This window comes from Pavona decussata, unplaced genomic scaffold, assembly GCF_977016875.1.
Source record: "Pavona decussata unplaced genomic scaffold, jaPavDecu1.1 SCAFFOLD_190, whole genome shotgun sequence".
Taxonomy (NCBI): domain Eukaryota; kingdom Metazoa; phylum Cnidaria; class Anthozoa; order Scleractinia; family Agariciidae; genus Pavona; species Pavona decussata.
The window spans coordinates 2,210,481-2,228,559 of NW_028145599.1; the positions used below are offsets into that span (position 1 = coordinate 2,210,481).

The window sequence follows — 18,079 nt, forward strand, 5'->3', positions numbered from 1 at the left end:
CGTCGGAGCCAACTTAAAAATAAGAGAATGATAAAGTGTATGTAACTAGTAAGCGTAAACCACGTTAAAAATATTACAAAAATTGTCAAAAAGAAGAATATATTAAAATGGGATGAAAATATGATTAAGATATTCTAATTAACCAACAGTTTCGAGCTGATCAAGTCAGATTGTTTGTCGAGTCTCGACCTTATACATTCTCTGGCATTGTCTCAAGTCTTTTCCTCTTATTTTCTTAAGCCGATTTTTCAAGTGACAGTCCAATCGTCGATCCCCTGTGATTGAAACTAAAAGAAGGAGCGACATAAGAAATGTTGGCAAGAACACAAGAAACAGTCATCAGTATTTTAAACCCAACTATGTTTGATATGCCTGCCCACTCCCTTCTGTTCCCTAGCCCACTCCCTCCCCCCCCCCCCCCCCCCCACTAAGCCTCCACAAAAAAAAAAAAAGGCCTATCGAAAACACGACCGGACAAAGCCTTTTCGTATTCGAGGTCACGGTTTCCCAGCTAAAACAATGTCATTTATGCCTAACATTTATATAAAATGGAAGCAATATAGATTTCACTGTTCAGGTACCAAATCCGTACTTCACCACTGCAATCTTGGAGAGTCCTTTTCCCCCTCCCCACCCTCAGCCTTTCCTGACTCACTCCACGCTACACAGTCTACCGAGACCTTGACTGCCTCGTAAGTTATCCAGATGTAAGCATCATAAACAAATAACCTTTCATCTCGAATTTTCGCGTTCATCAGTCAAATAAACCAAAGAGCGGAAGTCTTTTTACTGAACTAAACGTTGAATATTACCAGTTGACTTCTGAGGAGAGAGGATCAAAAATGTTTCGCTTGTTCTTCGTGTTGGCGTTAGGCGTTTTCTTGGCCTGTTCTTTCGGAACAACGCAGAAAAAGTCTGCAAATCAGGTAACGCCTGAGAAATAAGTTGCATATATGTAGTTAACAATTTCGGAAGTCCCGGCACACCTGAAGTCGTTTCTCGTACCTTTTTATATTGCTTTCGAAAAAGGCTTACATCGTGAATCACTCACCGCCTCTAAATTTTGGCGCTGTCCCACTTTAAACTAAAAGCGGAACTATTTCTAGAAAAATATATTCAATTCGAAAAAGTAAAACTTGGGAAAGAACCGATTAATCCAAAATTTAGGAGGCCGAATTATAGCATGCTTTTAGCAATCCAGTCCCCTGGGTAGGGTAGCACTTTGCGCCCTTCTCCTCACCTCCTCCCCACAGAATGCGCTGCCCAGTCTTCCCTCATTGTAGAAACGCCTGGCGAAGAACTTGTACTGCGCAGATTTTGAATAAGGAATCCAAGTATAATTGCAGCGTTTTTTAGCGAGGATTAGCGGCTGCGTGGTCAAAGGTTGATGGCTTATAATTCTACTCCAGAGCGGGATTTCTTGGGGCAAGTTAGGACAATGCAGGACAATACCCACTTTTGTCTAAACCAGTGAGGAATTGATTATTTTTGTTCTAGTCGATTTGAAATGTCGCTATGTTTTACGTGAGAGAATATTGCCTTGCCCTACAATGCAACCAATCTCTCGAATTGCCAAACAAAGAAACTGAAGTTTAAAAGTAAACTTATTATACATGTATATGACAGAATCTTATCCATCATTTGGGTGACATACGTGGCTACATGTAGTCTTTGAGAACTGTAATATTAATGAGGATGATGTATTATTAATGTTCTCATAAGTTATCACTTAATGTCAATGAGTATATAGTACTTATGGCATTTAATAAACTAAATTATTATTGACATAATTATACTTTATACATTCATGTATATTTAATTATGTTTCTGAAATTATAGACTAATGTACCCACAAGCAAGTCAAAGAGCTGTGAAGCTGTTTCTCAAGCCTGTGGCTGTAAAGATGGTAAGTAAATTGAAAATCTTCATATCATTATTGTGCTTAGTGTCGCATCAATTCCTCTCTCTGTTGTTTACAAGCCACTGTTGACTTTTTGATCCCTAATGCATCAGTCAATTAAACCCTGTCCTCCCCCCCACTTCCCCTCCCTCCCGACCCCCTGGACACAGTGGGGAGTTTTTAAACATTGGTCCACTGTTTTTGTTATATGTATTTTCTATTATGGAAAATTCTACATATATACACATACTTACAGTGTTAAAACACTGCTAATTTCCATGCCCCAGGGTCAAATGGACTATTTAAAGCCCCACATTCTCCTTAAACTTCATGATTGCCAATTTGATGCAAAAGTTGTGTCCCCAGTTTCCCTTGTTTTTTCATGTCAATTAGTCTTCCAAAAGTCATATGGAAAAACTCTTATTAATAAATAATTACATGTATGAGGCTAGCATGCACTCAAAAAAAAAATGCCAAAAAAAAAAAAGAGAGAAAGAATGTTGAAACAATTAGCCTAAACATACACGTACCTTTGTGGGAATTCTCCCTGTGGTTTGGTTGAAGACATTTGTTCATGACACTGATTTTAAAAATGTGGGGGTTTTTCTTTCATTGCTTGCTGCATGTTAGCAAGAATAGAAATTTTTATTTGGTAAAAGAAATTATCTTGTGATGTGCATTATCACATCTCGACCATGATCATGAATTGTTGCAAACATGCAGTTGGATGAACTGTGTCTGACTGGATTAAAATTGGAAGAACCATAAACTAGTACATGCCAAGTCTCGTAAGCTTTAATGTCCTTTGATGTGACAGTGTTCTGTAGTTTTCACCTGTCGCATACTACATGAATATAAATGTTTCCTTTAATTTTGTTTGCAGGGAAGGATGGAAAAGATGGGCAAAATGGTATGTGTCCATTTCAATAAAAGAGTGTTGAACATAAATGCAATGATGTAGGCTACATTTACAGCTGTATGTAACCTGAGCCTTAAAGAACAAATTAAATTTTGAACAACAACAATCTTATATTCTTCATTTTTCAGGAATCTTTTTGTTTAGTATAAAATTATATGCTACACACTATCAGATAACTGTTAAATAAACGGAAGCTTAAATTTCTCAGTGGCAGTGTTTTAGGTTAAAATGAATCCAGGTTAAAATGATTTCAACCTAGGTTGATTTGTATTTTCCTTTGTTTCAGATGTAAATTACATGCAACCTTAACAAAGGAAAAAAAAAAAATCAACCTGAGTTGAAATCACTTTAACCTACAACAGCAGTACTTTTTGCAATTTTCATGACTTAAAATTTTCCCCCCAGCATCTTTTAAATTTGGTTGTATTTTTACTAGTATCTGTTATGTTCACATTTACATGCTCTAGGTATTATGGGAATTCATGCATCTCTGTGTAATTACTGTCCTGGTGCATTGCATGTCAGGTTGTTTGCAAAACAAAAAAAGTACATGACTTTATAAACTTGTTTTGATCAAATATCCTGTCTTAAATGCTTAATGGCATTGAAATCTCACAGTATCTTACCATTAGGGTTATTTGTATTTTGGAGTTTTTATATGTTACTTATATGCTGAGTATGTAATTTTACTAATTCTTTACAAGTACTTTTTTTTATCTTGAGTAATTCACTCCAGGCTTTGGACTGCAAATATTGTAGCTTCTCAACATCACAATACTATATCTCATTCAGCAACTATTAAAACAATGACCAGTGGTTGTCAATAAAATTTTGATTTTATTTTACTTTCACAGGGAAAGATGGACGCGATGGAGTGAATGGTGATGTACTCAATTTTTTCAAACATTCAATAGATTTTTTTCTCTTCAAGTACTTTTAATTAATAATTAATCATGGCCTAAATTTTCATTAATGTGTAGAATTTGTATGAATTGTTATTTCAATTGGTGGGTGGCAGGGGCGTACTATTACCTTATTATTGTTCGCACAAACTCTGTATATCCTTCCATTTTACCTTGTTTGTGTTACAAACATTCAGGTTTGTTAGATGTTCAGCAGTACCTCTAACTATAACTAAGTTTAGAAATTAATTCATTAATATTATTTATTTATTTAATGGATATGTGATAATCATAATATTTGCTTTCATTCAGGATTGGCCCAAGCTATAATCCCAGGGGACATACAGTAGTTACCTGTTATTTAAGTAGAGCTATGATTGCACTTAGTAAACTCTCTTATATGTATTTAGGCACTTTTTAGTGTTAGTATACAAGATTGTCCTTGTAATTAAATCATTTTCATAAACACTGAGCCATTGTGATCCAATTTCCAGTAAATGCAAATGTAAAAAAGATACTTTCATTCAGCTCAGAGCGGACCAAAAGTTAAACACAGATTGTACTGAACGTAATAGTTCACACTAAGATAACAACTCGTGGAAATGTAACAGAAAGGTCCAATGGGTGCTTCAAATGGCAACAATAATCAATTTACCTACTGTGAATGCTTATTCTTGACCTTGGAGTCTTAAACTTACAATTTATCATACAAATAACTCTTGTCTCAAGGTGTACTAATGTTGAAGCATTGAAGCAACAATTATCTTGATTGCAGCAAACTGTACCAGTCCCAAATTGTGCTTGTCTTGCTATTTTGGGGCATTGAGGGTCATCTTCAGCTTTGCTTTTCCTCTGTATCACTGGAACTTGCTACACTCTGCTTCTGGAAAATAAAACAGTTAAATTAGTAATTTAAAGTCACATTTATTATTCCTCGCGAAGCGAGGTTAATAAATTTGTCGGGCCGAAGGCTGCGCTTGGGAGCTAAGCCGTGCGAATTCGAGCCGAACATATATTTATATATATGTATGTATGTTTATATATTTCCGTGAAGGTGTCCGTGCTGTTGCCTGGCAACAGTGCGCAAACAAAGTATGAAGGACGCCAGACTGTCTGGCGTCGTCTGAAAAAAATTTGCATACATCGGAAAAAATATGCGTGCATGATCAAATTTCAGCTGCAATGTTCATCAATATTCACTGGATAGAGAACTATCTCTCCAGAATCTTTTCCCTTTCTTTTAAAAATCTTTTTTGTGAAAGATTGAATTGAAGAAATTACACGTTTTTTGGCCGCGGTAAAATAATTTTCCGTGGGAAATAAATTCATCGAACACGACAGCGCTGCACGCCCGTTGTACATTACGTCGCGTCAGAAATAGATTTTCAACCGCAGAATGACGTCAGACTGTCTGCCGTTGTGTGGAGCACAATTTGCATACATCGGAAAAAATATGCGTGCATGATCAAATTTCAACTGCAATGTTCATCAATATTCACTGGATACAGAACTATCTCTCCACAATATTTTCCCTTTCTTTTAGAAATCTTTTTTGTGAAAGATTGCATTGAAGAAAATACACGTTTGTGGACGCGGTAAAATAATTTTCCGTGGGAAATAAATTCATCGAACACGACAGCGCTGCACGCCCGTTGTACATTACGTCGCGTCAGAAATAGATTTTCAACCGCAAACTAGCCTGTGGAACTACGAAAAGACCATGCTCATAAAAAAATTCCTATGCCCCTTTTACGTAATCTCCTCATTTGATGCTACAGTACGAGTAAGGAGGGTTTTCCACCCAGCCCCAGCTTCACGAGGTTTTGCGAGTCACGTATTTCTAGTTTATTGAAGACTTTTGTTTTTCATGGAAAGCAGTTTAACCACATTATTTGAGAAGAAGAATTTTTTTTTTCAACAAATAATTTTTAATTACTAGTTGTTCTTAATTTCAGTATAATTATAAGAAGTGCATTTGAATGTATTGATAATTTGCTATTGACAAATGTTATTAGTATCATTATCATTATCATTATCATGTAACTATAATAGTCTTAGCTTTTTTTATTAATTCCCCAACTCAGCTCCAACAAAATTAATAGAAAAGTTAGCAACGTTACCATTCGGTTTTGGTAGATTGAAGTTTATTGAGAATTGCACACCACATGCATACAAAAAAACAAAACCGGCTACCGGCTTGAAATACATCCCCAGAGTGAGTGGATGATTAGTGAGTAACTTGAAAGTGCTCAGTACTCTAAGAATCTCATGGCAACCAGAAATGAACCACTTTAAACTTGCCTGGATAACTTGATACATACTATACCAAAGGACATAAGTTGTGTAGTTATAAATCCCTTTGAGCACGTGCTTGCCCAAAGAAGGTAAAAACAAATTTAGCATATGAAATCAATTTTTAGTTTTCTGTGAAGTTAGTACATTAAAATTATCGAACATATTAGAATCTGTTGTTCATCATCCGTAATATTATAGATAGACAAAAACAAACAAAAAACTGGGCAAAATTTAGCCTGGCAGTCTTTGTATTGCTATGCCATCCTCACTGTAGTTGGGAACATCCTTTTGCTGATAGTAGTATGAACAACATTCTGTTAGAGATGAGCTGAGTTGCTGGTAAGAGTGGCATGGAGCCAAAATGTAACTTAATATTGACTTGTGTGTTCATTGACAAAAGAATAATTTTGAGACAAATTATCTGGGAAACCGAGAGACAAACAGTTGTGACATTATGTGTGTGTACCTTTTAAGACAGGAACATTCAGCTCTTCCTTGTGCATACTGATTGTTGATTTTTTCATGATCCTTATTATTTTGTAACACAGGAAAAGATGGCCGTGATGGACAGGATGGCAGAGTTGGAGCAAAGGTTAATTTTTTTCTTCTTGCTTTTGCTGAAAATATTATTGGAATTTAATTCCCTTTTTTTCTCACTTGTCAGGGAGACAAAGGTGAAGTAGGGATGCGGGGACTGGATGGTAATCCCGGTGTTAAGGTATCCTTGTTTTCCATTTTATTACTTGTAATTATTTAGATGACTATTGTGTAATGCGCTGGCGATTATATATCCTTGAAGCCTGTGAAATATAACTGCATAAATTATTATTATTATTATTATTATTATTATTAATGCATTGATATCTTGGATTGAGTGAAGTAAACACTTTAAACACAAGTCGTCATTTAAATATTTTAAGTTCTCAGTTAATTTGAGTTAGTACTGTTCCACTTGTACATAATGGAACTCAGAAAAGAAAAATAATAACAGAATGTTCTCAAAATCTTAACACAGTCATTCCCTTATGCCGGTGCTGTTTGGGCTAGCCATGCAATCTCATAGAGGAAGGGGGGGGGGGGGGGGTGTTGCATGAGGAACCCAAAGAGCATCTGGGTAACACAGCTAAAAGAGCTTTTATGAGTGTTATTACAAGTAGTTGTCCTAGTAGTACTTAACTATGTCTATGGAGAAAATAGAAAATAAATTTTAACGAGTTGAACACTGTTTCTTAAATCAGTAATTATTTTTCTTTTCAATTGTTAGGGAGAGAAAGGTGAAGTGGGGATGCAAGGAAAGGACGGGAGTGCTTCCATGAAGGTATTTTTACTTTGCATTTCATTTTACAAGAAAAATTTTTACTTTGATGAATCTTTATATGTCAAAAAAATTTAGCATGTCTGAATTAAAGCATTGTCAGTTAGGTTTTGTATTTTCCCCTTATGAACAAGATAGATGTTATTAATGGGAAATTAAAAGAAATAAGCTGGGATCAAAATGGAATATGTTTTCTAATAGACTTCGACTTACCTGCATTCGTCTTTCACTAGGGGAGCATAATGTATACTAATCATAATTTATTATTATTATTAATTATTATTATTATTATCAAAATGAAAATCCTAATGATTCATAATTTTATTACACCCATTTTGAAATCAATGGTTCACGATCCTTGCAACCTGATTGGCTCTCAACAGTGTGATTTATTCATGAATTGCACCATTTTTTGTTCTAAATTGCATCCTTTTTCAGCCCTTCAAAATGAATATGAAACTAGCCAATCAAATGTCATGGCTTACTTGCACTAGCCAATCAGATTACTGAAAAATTTAGGGCAAAAAAAGATCATTTTGGGGGAACATTTTGCAATTTCTGTTCCCCAAATTCCCCGTATTCCTTAAAAGTCAGGTTTCCTGAAATGGAAAATAATTAACAATTATTCACCGAAGTGGAGGTAAATAGTGGTGTCCAGATATTTACCGAGCCACAAAGGGGCGAGGTAAATATCTACCACTTTTACCGACACTGAGGTGAATAATTGTTTCAGTATATATATATATATACCACAGTAAGCTGAATAACTAGCGGGCCAAAATTCCTTTATTTTTGACAGTATACCAACAAACGGTGGAAAATTTTAAAATCTCGTGTGCCGCGCGATAAGCGATTTTTTGTCGTAGAAAATTCTGTCTTGCTTTCTTGCGAACAATTAAAACTTTTTGAGACACTTGTTTAGTTGCTAAGATGTCATTTCTTTAATTGTTGAGTGAAATTCGTCTTGATTTCGAAACCATGCTCCTAAACATTAGATGTTTCATTTGTCTACATTGTAATTATAGTGCTTGGCAGTTTTCGTAAACAAGGCATTGTAGTTTCATTTTTCGCCTTAGAATATGAGGTTGGAACGATTAAATAACTTACCATTTAATACCGTCAAACTAAACTTTGTTGCCATTTTTGTATTTTTTGTAACAGCTGCCTCATTTATCTAAATAAATTGCTCTTTAGTGACCGTGGCAAAATGGGAATCCATCTTGTTTCTCTTCGGTTGCTCGGAGGTGAATATTACTTAGCTAATCACCTCCGAGCTAGCCAATCAGCGCGCGCGAAAGGCACTATTCACTTGTGTGGTATATACTAAGTATTAATATTGACAAAAAACTGTGCGATTTCAAAATGGGTGTGATAAAGTGGTAATTAAACTTTGTGTCGTGCAATTTTGGTCTGAAGTCATACTGTCTTGTGATTTTAAATCGAACTCGTGCTGTGCGAAATCATGCGTATGATTTCAGACCCAATTGCACTCCACTCAGTTTAATTACCATTATAAATCATCCTAATTTCATGAAAGGTATTAGTCAATTTCTGGTTTGGAATAAAAGCTTAAAATTGATCTTTTGTCTCACTAAATTCTGTATAGTGCAGGTGTGGACCACAACTTTGAATTTAGAATTGTGTTAATGGCAACTTGTAACATCAGATTCGCATTTACATTTCCTAAACAGAATTAGAAAAAAAAAAGAATGGAGTACTTAAAATAATTTTGGCCTTTGATGCTAACGTAATACAAATTAATGTCAACTTGATTTAGAAAATTGGAAAATGGTGGGCAACCGATGAGGGATAATCATGGTCATTTTTGCCATTTGTTGTAAATCTCTACCATCCAACCATGAGTCTTACAGAAAAGAAACCGTGATATTTAACAGGTATTTGGCATTGCATCAAGTAGACCACCCCCGCACCCTATCCTACTCATTACCAAGGAATCTTAGTATAGCTTACAGTACAAAACAGATCAATTAATATATTAAGTAATATGTACATGTAAAAATTTAAAACTAATGAATACAATACATGAAGTACAATTAAGTACACTAATTTTAATAATAAAAAGCATTTTTAATTAGTTCCTAAAACTGTATTAAAACAGTCAAGCAGTCTGGCACCTCTTGCAAAAAGAAATAACAAGATTTTAACTGGTTTTTATTACACTTACATGTAGGCCTTGTAAGTCAACCATACATGTAAGTCAGAAGAACCAACATTGGATAATTGGATAATTATGGTTTTAAAGTTTCTTGAGGTATTTAAAAAAGATATTGGTAGACCGTTCTTGTAAGCCGTGAATAGGCTTTAGTTGAAGAAGAGTTATTTTGAACACCAAGGAAGTAGAATTTTAGGTAATTTAAATGTAGAACTGAGCGTTTAAGCGAAGCTTTTTCCCTTGTACCATCCTAATGGCAAACGTAACATCTTCTAAAAGTTTATTGTTATTCTTAGTTTACGATTTGTTCTTAGGTTTAGTTTGATTCTTGTATTTTACCAGGGTTTTCTATTTCTAATTCTTCTGGATGTAACAGAATTCAGGCACTAAATTCTATTACATCCAGCAGGGAAAATGAAAAAAATCCTTTGGTGACAGATCTTTTAGTGAAGCTGCGCCTACACTGTGAAACGTGCTCCCAGCAAACCTGCGCAGTGTTGATTCGATTTTGACTTTTAAGAGCTTTAAAACATATCTTTTTAAGTTAACTTTTAGCCTTTAGCGCTTAAATTACTTTTTTTATCGTTAAATTTAGTTTATGTACGTATTTAGTATATTCTAATATTGTAATGCGCTTTTAATCATTGCGTGTTAAAAAGCGCAGCAGTATAAATTAATAAATTAAAATTGAATTAAAAAATTTTGTAAACTCCAGTCCCAACGAGAGTTTTGTAATTTTTCTAGATATTGTAAACACATTGTAATTCATTTTCAATGCGAGAATGTGGTGATTAAACATCTTTATTTATTTATTTACTTACTTATTTACTTATTAATTAAATAATTAATTAATTTAATAACTTTAAGTAATCATAACATATTAAATGTGCACAACACAAATAATAAAGTGATCAGAACTCAAAGCAAGTTCACCTTAACACAGTGCAGGGAAACACATGTGAGCGAGTATAAAGTGGGTTCTGAGTCGAGAAAGAGGTTGTTGTTTTTCATCGTGGTAGATACAATAACAATAAGTGTATTATCGTTTGTTTCACGGTGTAATCACTTTGAGATGTAAATCACGACGTTTCGACTGCTTAGTGCTAGTCTTCATCAGGTGCTATCACGATGGTTGGCTATGATTGATGCATTTCGATCCTCACTGTTTCGGCGAGAAGTTGTTCCCTCAGCGCTCCGTTGTTGCACCTCTCTCCTGTTGCGTTTCTTGATCGTGGGCATCCATGCTTCGGGAATTTAAATTCCGCTGTCCCTGTCTATGTTATTAGGGTGAAGTCTTAAGTCACCTACGGGTTTACCAGTGAGAGTCTCGATCAATAAACTTTACCTCGTTCCAAAGCGTCTCGTGGGCGTGCTCAGAAACGGCGGAGGTCTGGGTACCGGCGAGTCGTATATCCCTGTCGTGCTCTTTGATTCTCTCCTGCATAGATCTCCCTGTTTCCCCGATGTAGACTTTGAAGACGATGCGAACGCCTTGTTGTTTTAGGCAGTGGCGAAGAGGCTCCGATACTCCCTGTACATAGGGTAAAACGGAGGTGGATTTGAACTCTGCCACGGGCTCTTTCCTGGGGGCTGTTCTTGCCTTGGTGATGTTGTGCACAAAGGAGGAGGGATATCCGTTTGAGACCAGTACAGGTGACAGATGCTTCTTCTCATGACTGATGGTTTGGTCACGAGACGTCTCGCCCTGTCGCACAGACACTTCACTATCGCGTTTTACTAATTGATAGTGGTGTGAATCATTCTAAGAAGTGATCAGTGTGAGTTGGCTTCCTGCAGACGCTGGTGGTAAGGCGGCCGTCTGGTTCTCCTGAGACTGACGTGTCGAGAAAGGCGATCTTGCTGTCATTCTCGGTTTCCATGGTCAATTGTTGATTGTTGAGGTGTGTCGAAAGCTGTCAACTCTGTCAAGTGGTTTCTGTTTGATTTTTAATTGGTTGGCAAAGTGGTGCATTTTTGAGCCAATCTCATATCACAGTAAAGTACAGTAAAACTAACGGTAAGCGTCAAATTATACTTTTGACCAAGAAGTGGAAATACTATAAATTGTATATAATTTTATTGATAATTATTTTTTCTGTTCACTGAGGGCGAGAAAGGATCTCCTGGAGACAAAGGATCACAAGGAGAAAAAGGAAAATCAGGGCAGAAAGGAATGCCGGGAACATGTGATGCAAAGGTGGTGAAATGTTTATTCTCCTTTGTTCATTCGTTATAAACAAGTGTAAGGAAAATTTAGTTGGCCTTTACTGTAATTATCCAATCTTGAAATTGTTTTCTTGCTTTGCATATACTACCGATCAACTAAATTGAAGCTTTAGCTATTTGCCGCTCATGATATGTAGTATAACAAGCTATTTTTCCTCCGTTGTGCATCTCAGGGTTCATCCTCCAGTAAATCAGCTTGCTGTTCAGCTGGTAAGAACATTTCTCTCTTACATTACGTTTAAAATCCTATTATAACTTTGAAAACGTTGGTGGCTCTCTCAGAACTTTTTACGCAGTTTCATTGTTCTTAAACAAATCAAACAGTTGCTTCCAATTTGTTTTATTTCTTGAAAAATTCTAGAACTACACATGTTGAAGCTTTATTCTAGATATAATTAACGCTTCTTAAAGGAGAAGGCCACTCTAAAAATCATGTATTTTTTCTAAATCATCAATAAAAGTAACACTGAGTTGAGTTACTCACCGTTTTTTTGAGCTTCTGAAGAGCATCTGATCCATACAAAATTCCCCTCCAAACTCCAAATTGAGCGCCGTCATTTCGAATGACACTTGACGTCATTCCGTCCAACAAAATTGGCACGAACTGACAGCGGGAATCTCAAGTTTACGCAAGTGGTGAAAGTGGTGTATTTTTCTGTCGTAAATTTATTTATTTATTTATTTATTATCATTATTAATTTTTTTTGCTGTGGACTGAAAATGCCGTCGTGTTTGGCTCCAGACTGCAATAACAGATCTGAGGGAGATAAAGAAAGAGGTGTATCTTCTCATAATTTGCCAGTTAAAAACGAGAGTTTAGCAAAGAAGTGGCTCGACCAGTCACGCCGCGACACAACTGCCGAACTAATATCAAGCAATTTACTATACTCTATAGAGGGCCAAAAATATGGAATGCTTTGCCATTATCAATTACGTCTTCCCCTAGTCTATCCACCTTCAAAAGAAAGCTTCTTGATTTCCTCTGTTAATTGCATGAAACGTCCGACTCTGTTATGTCTTTATAGTCTTACCACCGTAAGTTAAAAAATCTAAATACAATGTCTTTACTAGTCTTACAGTCCTAACATATCTCCGGGGAGACCTCTCAGTATAAGCCCGGGGGTTTCTTGAGGTCTCCTCGCCACTTCTTACTTCTTCTTTTACTGTTATTATTTACTCTAAACTTATGTACGATCCAAGTCTATTATTCACTGTAACTTTCTATGTTTGTATAAATAAATAAATAAATAAATAAATAAATAAATAAATAAATAAATAAATAAATAAATAAACAAACAAACAAACAAACAAACAAACAAACAAACAAATAAATAAATAAATAAAGCAGTTCCTAGTAACACAGCTCGGTTAAGACAAACCATTAAAAAGTCTTCGTTTTCGATGATACATGAAATCCCTGCGTAATATACCGGCAAGCACTGAGACAAATTAAAAACACAAATGAAAGACATAAATTAAAACGATTTTTAATTTTTGAACCGACATACAAACAATAAACTACGACGTTTCGAGTACAAATCGTACCTTCCATATCATCTTGTTTTCCGGCACTAGCTCTTTTTAACAACAAAGGCGTTCTCTTGCGGTTGGCATCACTTCACAACGCTCACAGATACACCAAAATGTACCTTGAACTCTCTCGTTGTTTTCATTTTCTTCTACTTCTTCATCCTCGGGTTGACGGACGCATTCTGGTTCGAAACGACATTGTTCAAAAGAAGCCATTTCCACTTATTTACGTTTCGATTTCACAATGCTGCCTTGGACGGAATCAATGACGTCATGACAAGGTGGCTAGGCTACCAAGTGCTAATCAAAATGGCGGCGCTCAATTTGGATTTTGGAGCTCCATTTTTTGTTGTATAGATCGGAAGCATTTCAGAAGCTCAAAAAGCGGTGAGTAACTCAACTCAGTGACCTTCTCCTTTAATGATAGTTTGATATTGGAGTTCAGGTCTATTTGAATAATTATTCCTCTACTCACATCAGATTTCTTTTAGTTGGCTTTGAATTATAAATTTGGGAAACTGATTTTTTTTGCTAGTACATGTAGGTTCCGATTCCTGTTGTAAGGACTCGGATCCTCTGTTCCGGGATTACCTATCTACGGTTCGGGTCATGGAATTTTGTTACTTCGTTTTCCAGGCCTGGAAAGTCATGGATTTTAATTTGCGTCTTGGAAAGCCTTTGAAAATTATGTTTATGGAGAAAAAACGAAAAATGAGAAAGAATTATTTTAGGGAATAAAAAAGAAAAGAAAGAACATGAACAATTTTAAAAATTAAACACAAAAGGAACCAGGATACAGATAAATTTTCACTCAGTAGAAATAAACACTGCGCTTTTTGACGCTGTAAAATGTGAACGCTTTGTCATGGAAAACTTGAAAAGGTCTTGGAAAGTCATGTATTTTTAAAAGCCCCAAACAGTACGAACCCTGGCTATTATACTCACGTATACCATCACATTAATACGTTTGACGCACTTCTGCAAATTTTATGCCTAGATATACATGTAGTTTTACTAGCCACAATCCTATGATGCCGCATTAATCTCAAAACAAACTTCTGTACTCAGATTTTTCTTACGAGACGATACGATAATCTTTATTTATCCACGGTACAAAATTCGTCAGCTTTAATAATGCCTAATACTAATATAATAAAAATATTTAAATAAAAGAAAAGCTGCTTTCCACGAATGCCGTGCCTTACAGTTGTTTGAGTAATCGTTTAAATTGCCCAAGGGACTCTGCTTCCCTTAAGTTACAAGGAAGACTGTTCCAGAGAATGGCGCCACTATAGCTGAAGCTGTTTTTGTAATAGTTTGTGCGCGGCAATGGAACATTGAGTTTATTTTCAGAGTCCCTTAGGTTATATGCGGCTTCTCGCCTTTCAAATTTAGAACTAAGATAGTTTGGAGCCAACCCGTGCAGAGACCTGTAAACCATCGTAGCTCTTTGAAATTGTTGCTGGCAAGCTAGGTTTTTCCACCCTAGAAGTTTGAAAAGGTGACCAGCATCTACGTCCTAGCTTGAGTAGGTCAAAACACAGGCTGCTCTGTTTTCGAGCTTTTGAACCTTATTCCGTAAGGTTATCTTTTATCTTATATATTATCTTATATTTTTACACTGAACAAACGACTCTTGATTTCTTTTCCCTGAATACATCTTCCTGAACAACCTCGTTCCCAGGATCTCTCCTTTTCACGAGAGATCCTGGGAACGAGGTTGGTTCCTTAAAACCAACAGAGGGAAGACAGGCGGCTTAATGAAGTGATGCAATTATTGCAATATAATGTAAAATCCCGGTTTTCACTAAAACTTAAAGACACCAACTTTTCTTTTCTTTTAAGAATGCTCCACAGGTTTTCACTTCTTTGAAAAACTTCAGGACCTACCAACCCGAGGAGCTGTAGATGTGGAACATTTCACCATTGATGGAAGTCTTTTTCTGGTTATTGCCAACTACCATGGCGACATAAGAAAGCACAAGACAAGCTCCATGATCTACAAGATGAACGAATCAACTGGAACATTTATTTTGTACCAGAGCCTGAAAACTAGAGGCGCATATGGTCTTGGCTACTTTTCAATCGCTGGTAAACATTTCCTCGCTGTGGCTAATCGTTACGATGGAACCCACCTACTGGACTCGGTTATTTACCAGTGGAATGGAAAGCTGTTTGTCGTCTTTCAAGGCATATCTACAAAAGGAGCAAGCCACTTCACGTTTTTCATGATAAATGGTGAAAAGTATCTCGCAGTATCAAACTACTATGATGGAAGAACCCAGTCCATAAAATCAGTCATCTACAAATGGAGCAGCGGCAAGTTTAACAAGTTTCAGGAGATAGCAACTGAAGGAGCCATGGGATGTACGGCATTTGTGATAAACAATGACACTTTCATCGCTTTTGCAAACCATTGGAACTCCCAGCAGAAGTATTCTGTTCAGTCCACTGTGTTCAAGTGGTCAGGAGGACACTTCGTCAAGCTGCAGTCTCTTCAGACTTATGGAGCATTCGATGTGAAGTCCTTTAACATCAATGGTCACACATTCCTCGTATTTGCCAATCATTACACTGGAAGCAGCCCCAACACCAACTCGTTCATTTACAAGTGGGATGGTAACAAGTTTGTTCTGTTTCAATCCATTTTTACTCGTGGAGCCATTGCTTGGCATCCGTTTGTGATCAGCGGTCAAACGTACCTGGGTGTGGCCAATCACTACGATTCCAGTCAGAAACACAACACACAGTCAGTTGTGTACCAGGCCTCTGGAGCGCGGTTCATCAAGTACCAAGAGATTTCAACACACGGGGCGTACGATATGACGTCATTTGAGTACAAGGGTCATACTTACTTGGCAGTGGCAAATTATTACAGCCAGAAATACAACATAAACAGCGCCCTGTACAAGTGGGTGTAGAGCCAAGAACGAAAGATATGGATCCAAGCTTAAAATAACTTGTGATTAGCAGTAGAATGAAAGCTTTTTGTGTGCTGACTTATAATACACAACAAGGAACGTTTATCAGTTTGGGAAAAAGTTGTGAATGGAACAATAAAGTTAATACATAGTAGTCTTGATAGACAATCGCATAAAACCAAGGAATAGTAGAGATACAAAATCAGATTCGGTTAATAAGTTCTCGCCTAGTTTTGATGGAGAATTACTTGCTAGAATTAACAATAAAGCTGTGTTTGGATCATAAAACACTTGTCTGCAGTTTATCATCTGAATTTTGCGTGGAAACTCTGTTCAAGAGCTTGTGTCAACCGAAAACAAAAAACAACTTTAAGTAAAAACACCACCCTGACTTGCTTCACTGTGAGACGATAAGAAACTTTGACCGGAACCGATAGTAGTTAGGCCCAGGGTAAAGAAACACAAGAAGATGTGAAATCTTTCATCCTTGTACTGACAATTTGCGTCAGTTTTTGATTGGACTCTGTCATCGTTATGGGCCACATGTTGCCGAAAACAAGTAGTCTCTTTCGCGGACGAAATAAGGAGGGTTGCGGAAAAGGAGCACGGTTAGCGGCGGATGACGGGAAAAAATATTCATAACACAGCTCTCCATTTCCGAGGCGTGATGTCGTAAAAAGAAGATGACTGTTTCTTGGTTTGTTGCGTAGATTAACGATGCAGAGAATGTCTAACAGCTTTTAAATTAAGCAGTGGTAAAGGGAACGAAAAAGTGAGAAACCGATATATAGTCTCAGAAAAAAATCGGACCGCGAAAATTCTTGCCTCTTGGATTCTTTACTATCACCTCTATCAAAGTTATTAGGCGGTCGGAACTGAATCCTGATCGATAAATCGTTTGCACTTAGTGAGGGTAGGGTGGAAGGGGATGCATTTACGTGGCCATTTCAGCTGTTTTTGTAAGGCGGTGCACGGAATTTAAGGCTTTGTAGTTGCCTTGCTGCCCGAGATTGACAAGATTGTAGTTAACTGAATACAGTAAAATCGTGAGCCGTTTTTTTTAGGATCTTTTTTTTTTTTTTTGTAGATTCAGAGCGATTTAGAACCTGTTCACTTTGATTCTGACCTCGTTACTTTTGAACTTACAAAGCAGAAGACAGCAAAATATCGCTGCTTGACTACCGTGACACCAACCTTTTCTTCTTAAGAACATAGCGAAGAATAGGCAAGATCAAACCAGGAATTAAGAAAATTTAGCTGTCACGCTAGCTGATCACGCAAGAACAACATTCATTATTAGGGGTGGGGTGGGTTAGACGAGGTTCCCTGAGATCGAGGTTACTCAGTACGGCGCTCCAGACATCAGTACTCCCACACACGTACACGTTGAAATATTTCGGTCAAGTTTTAAAAGCTTTGTAAGAGGGTACTGTCCTTTTCAATCGTCAACTTTGCGGCTAAAATATTTAGGGAAAACTTACAAAGATTTTAGTCATTTCGTGGATGTGGATACAGCATAAGGACCCTTCTCTGAAAAACATCACTTTTCTTGTTCATCAACCTCTGCTATTATTTTCCAATCACACATCACACAGTGACTGAAAACGAGTAAGCTGGCGATGCCAGAAGGCGAAGAAGTTACTTCCTTGAGAATGATGTGTGATTCTGTCAGTTACAAACTGCCAGGCATTCTCGAAAAATAAAATCCCAGTTCTCCAAACGGGAGTCGAACCAATCACCTTTGGATTACTAGTTCAAAATTACTACTTTGTCCATCGTTTTAAACTTTGAATATTTTTAATAAACTTTGAACAGTTAAAATTCCCGTTGAACCAGAAACAATTAATTTTATTTCGCTTTTGTTTTAATTAGCGTAAATCGTCTTTGGAACAACTGGG

At 36.7% G+C, this 18,079-nt stretch overlaps 3 protein-coding genes across 3 annotated transcripts in view; all 3 read left to right on the forward strand.

Annotated features, from left to right (window-relative positions):
- Positions 1-16,419, forward strand: part of LOC146462324 (uncharacterized) — a 28,446-nt gene extending 12,027 nt beyond the window's left edge. Inside the window, exon 7 of the transcript XR_014857177.1 lies at positions 16,402-16,419. The gene's annotated coding sequence lies outside the window, so the exon portion shown is untranslated. The remainder of the gene's footprint in view (positions 1-16,401) is intronic.
- LOC146462325 (uncharacterized) lies at positions 672-16,543 on the forward strand. The gene is made up of 10 exons (XM_085085913.1): positions 672-926; positions 1,840-1,906; positions 2,784-2,810; positions 3,674-3,700; positions 6,565-6,608; positions 6,681-6,734; positions 7,281-7,334; positions 11,612-11,701; positions 11,904-11,940; positions 15,106-16,543. Exons 1-10 carry the CDS (start codon positions 843-845, stop codon positions 16,179-16,181), a joined length of 1,560 nt encoding a protein of 519 aa, XP_084942039.1. The 5' UTR covers positions 672-842; the 3' UTR covers positions 16,182-16,543.
- LOC146462326 (uncharacterized) overlaps positions 10,869-18,079 on the forward strand; it is a 76,053-nt gene continuing 68,842 nt past the window's right edge. Inside the window, exon 1 of the mRNA XM_085085892.1 lies at positions 10,869-11,521. The gene's annotated coding sequence lies outside the window, so the exon portion shown is untranslated. The remainder of the gene's footprint in view (positions 11,522-18,079) is intronic.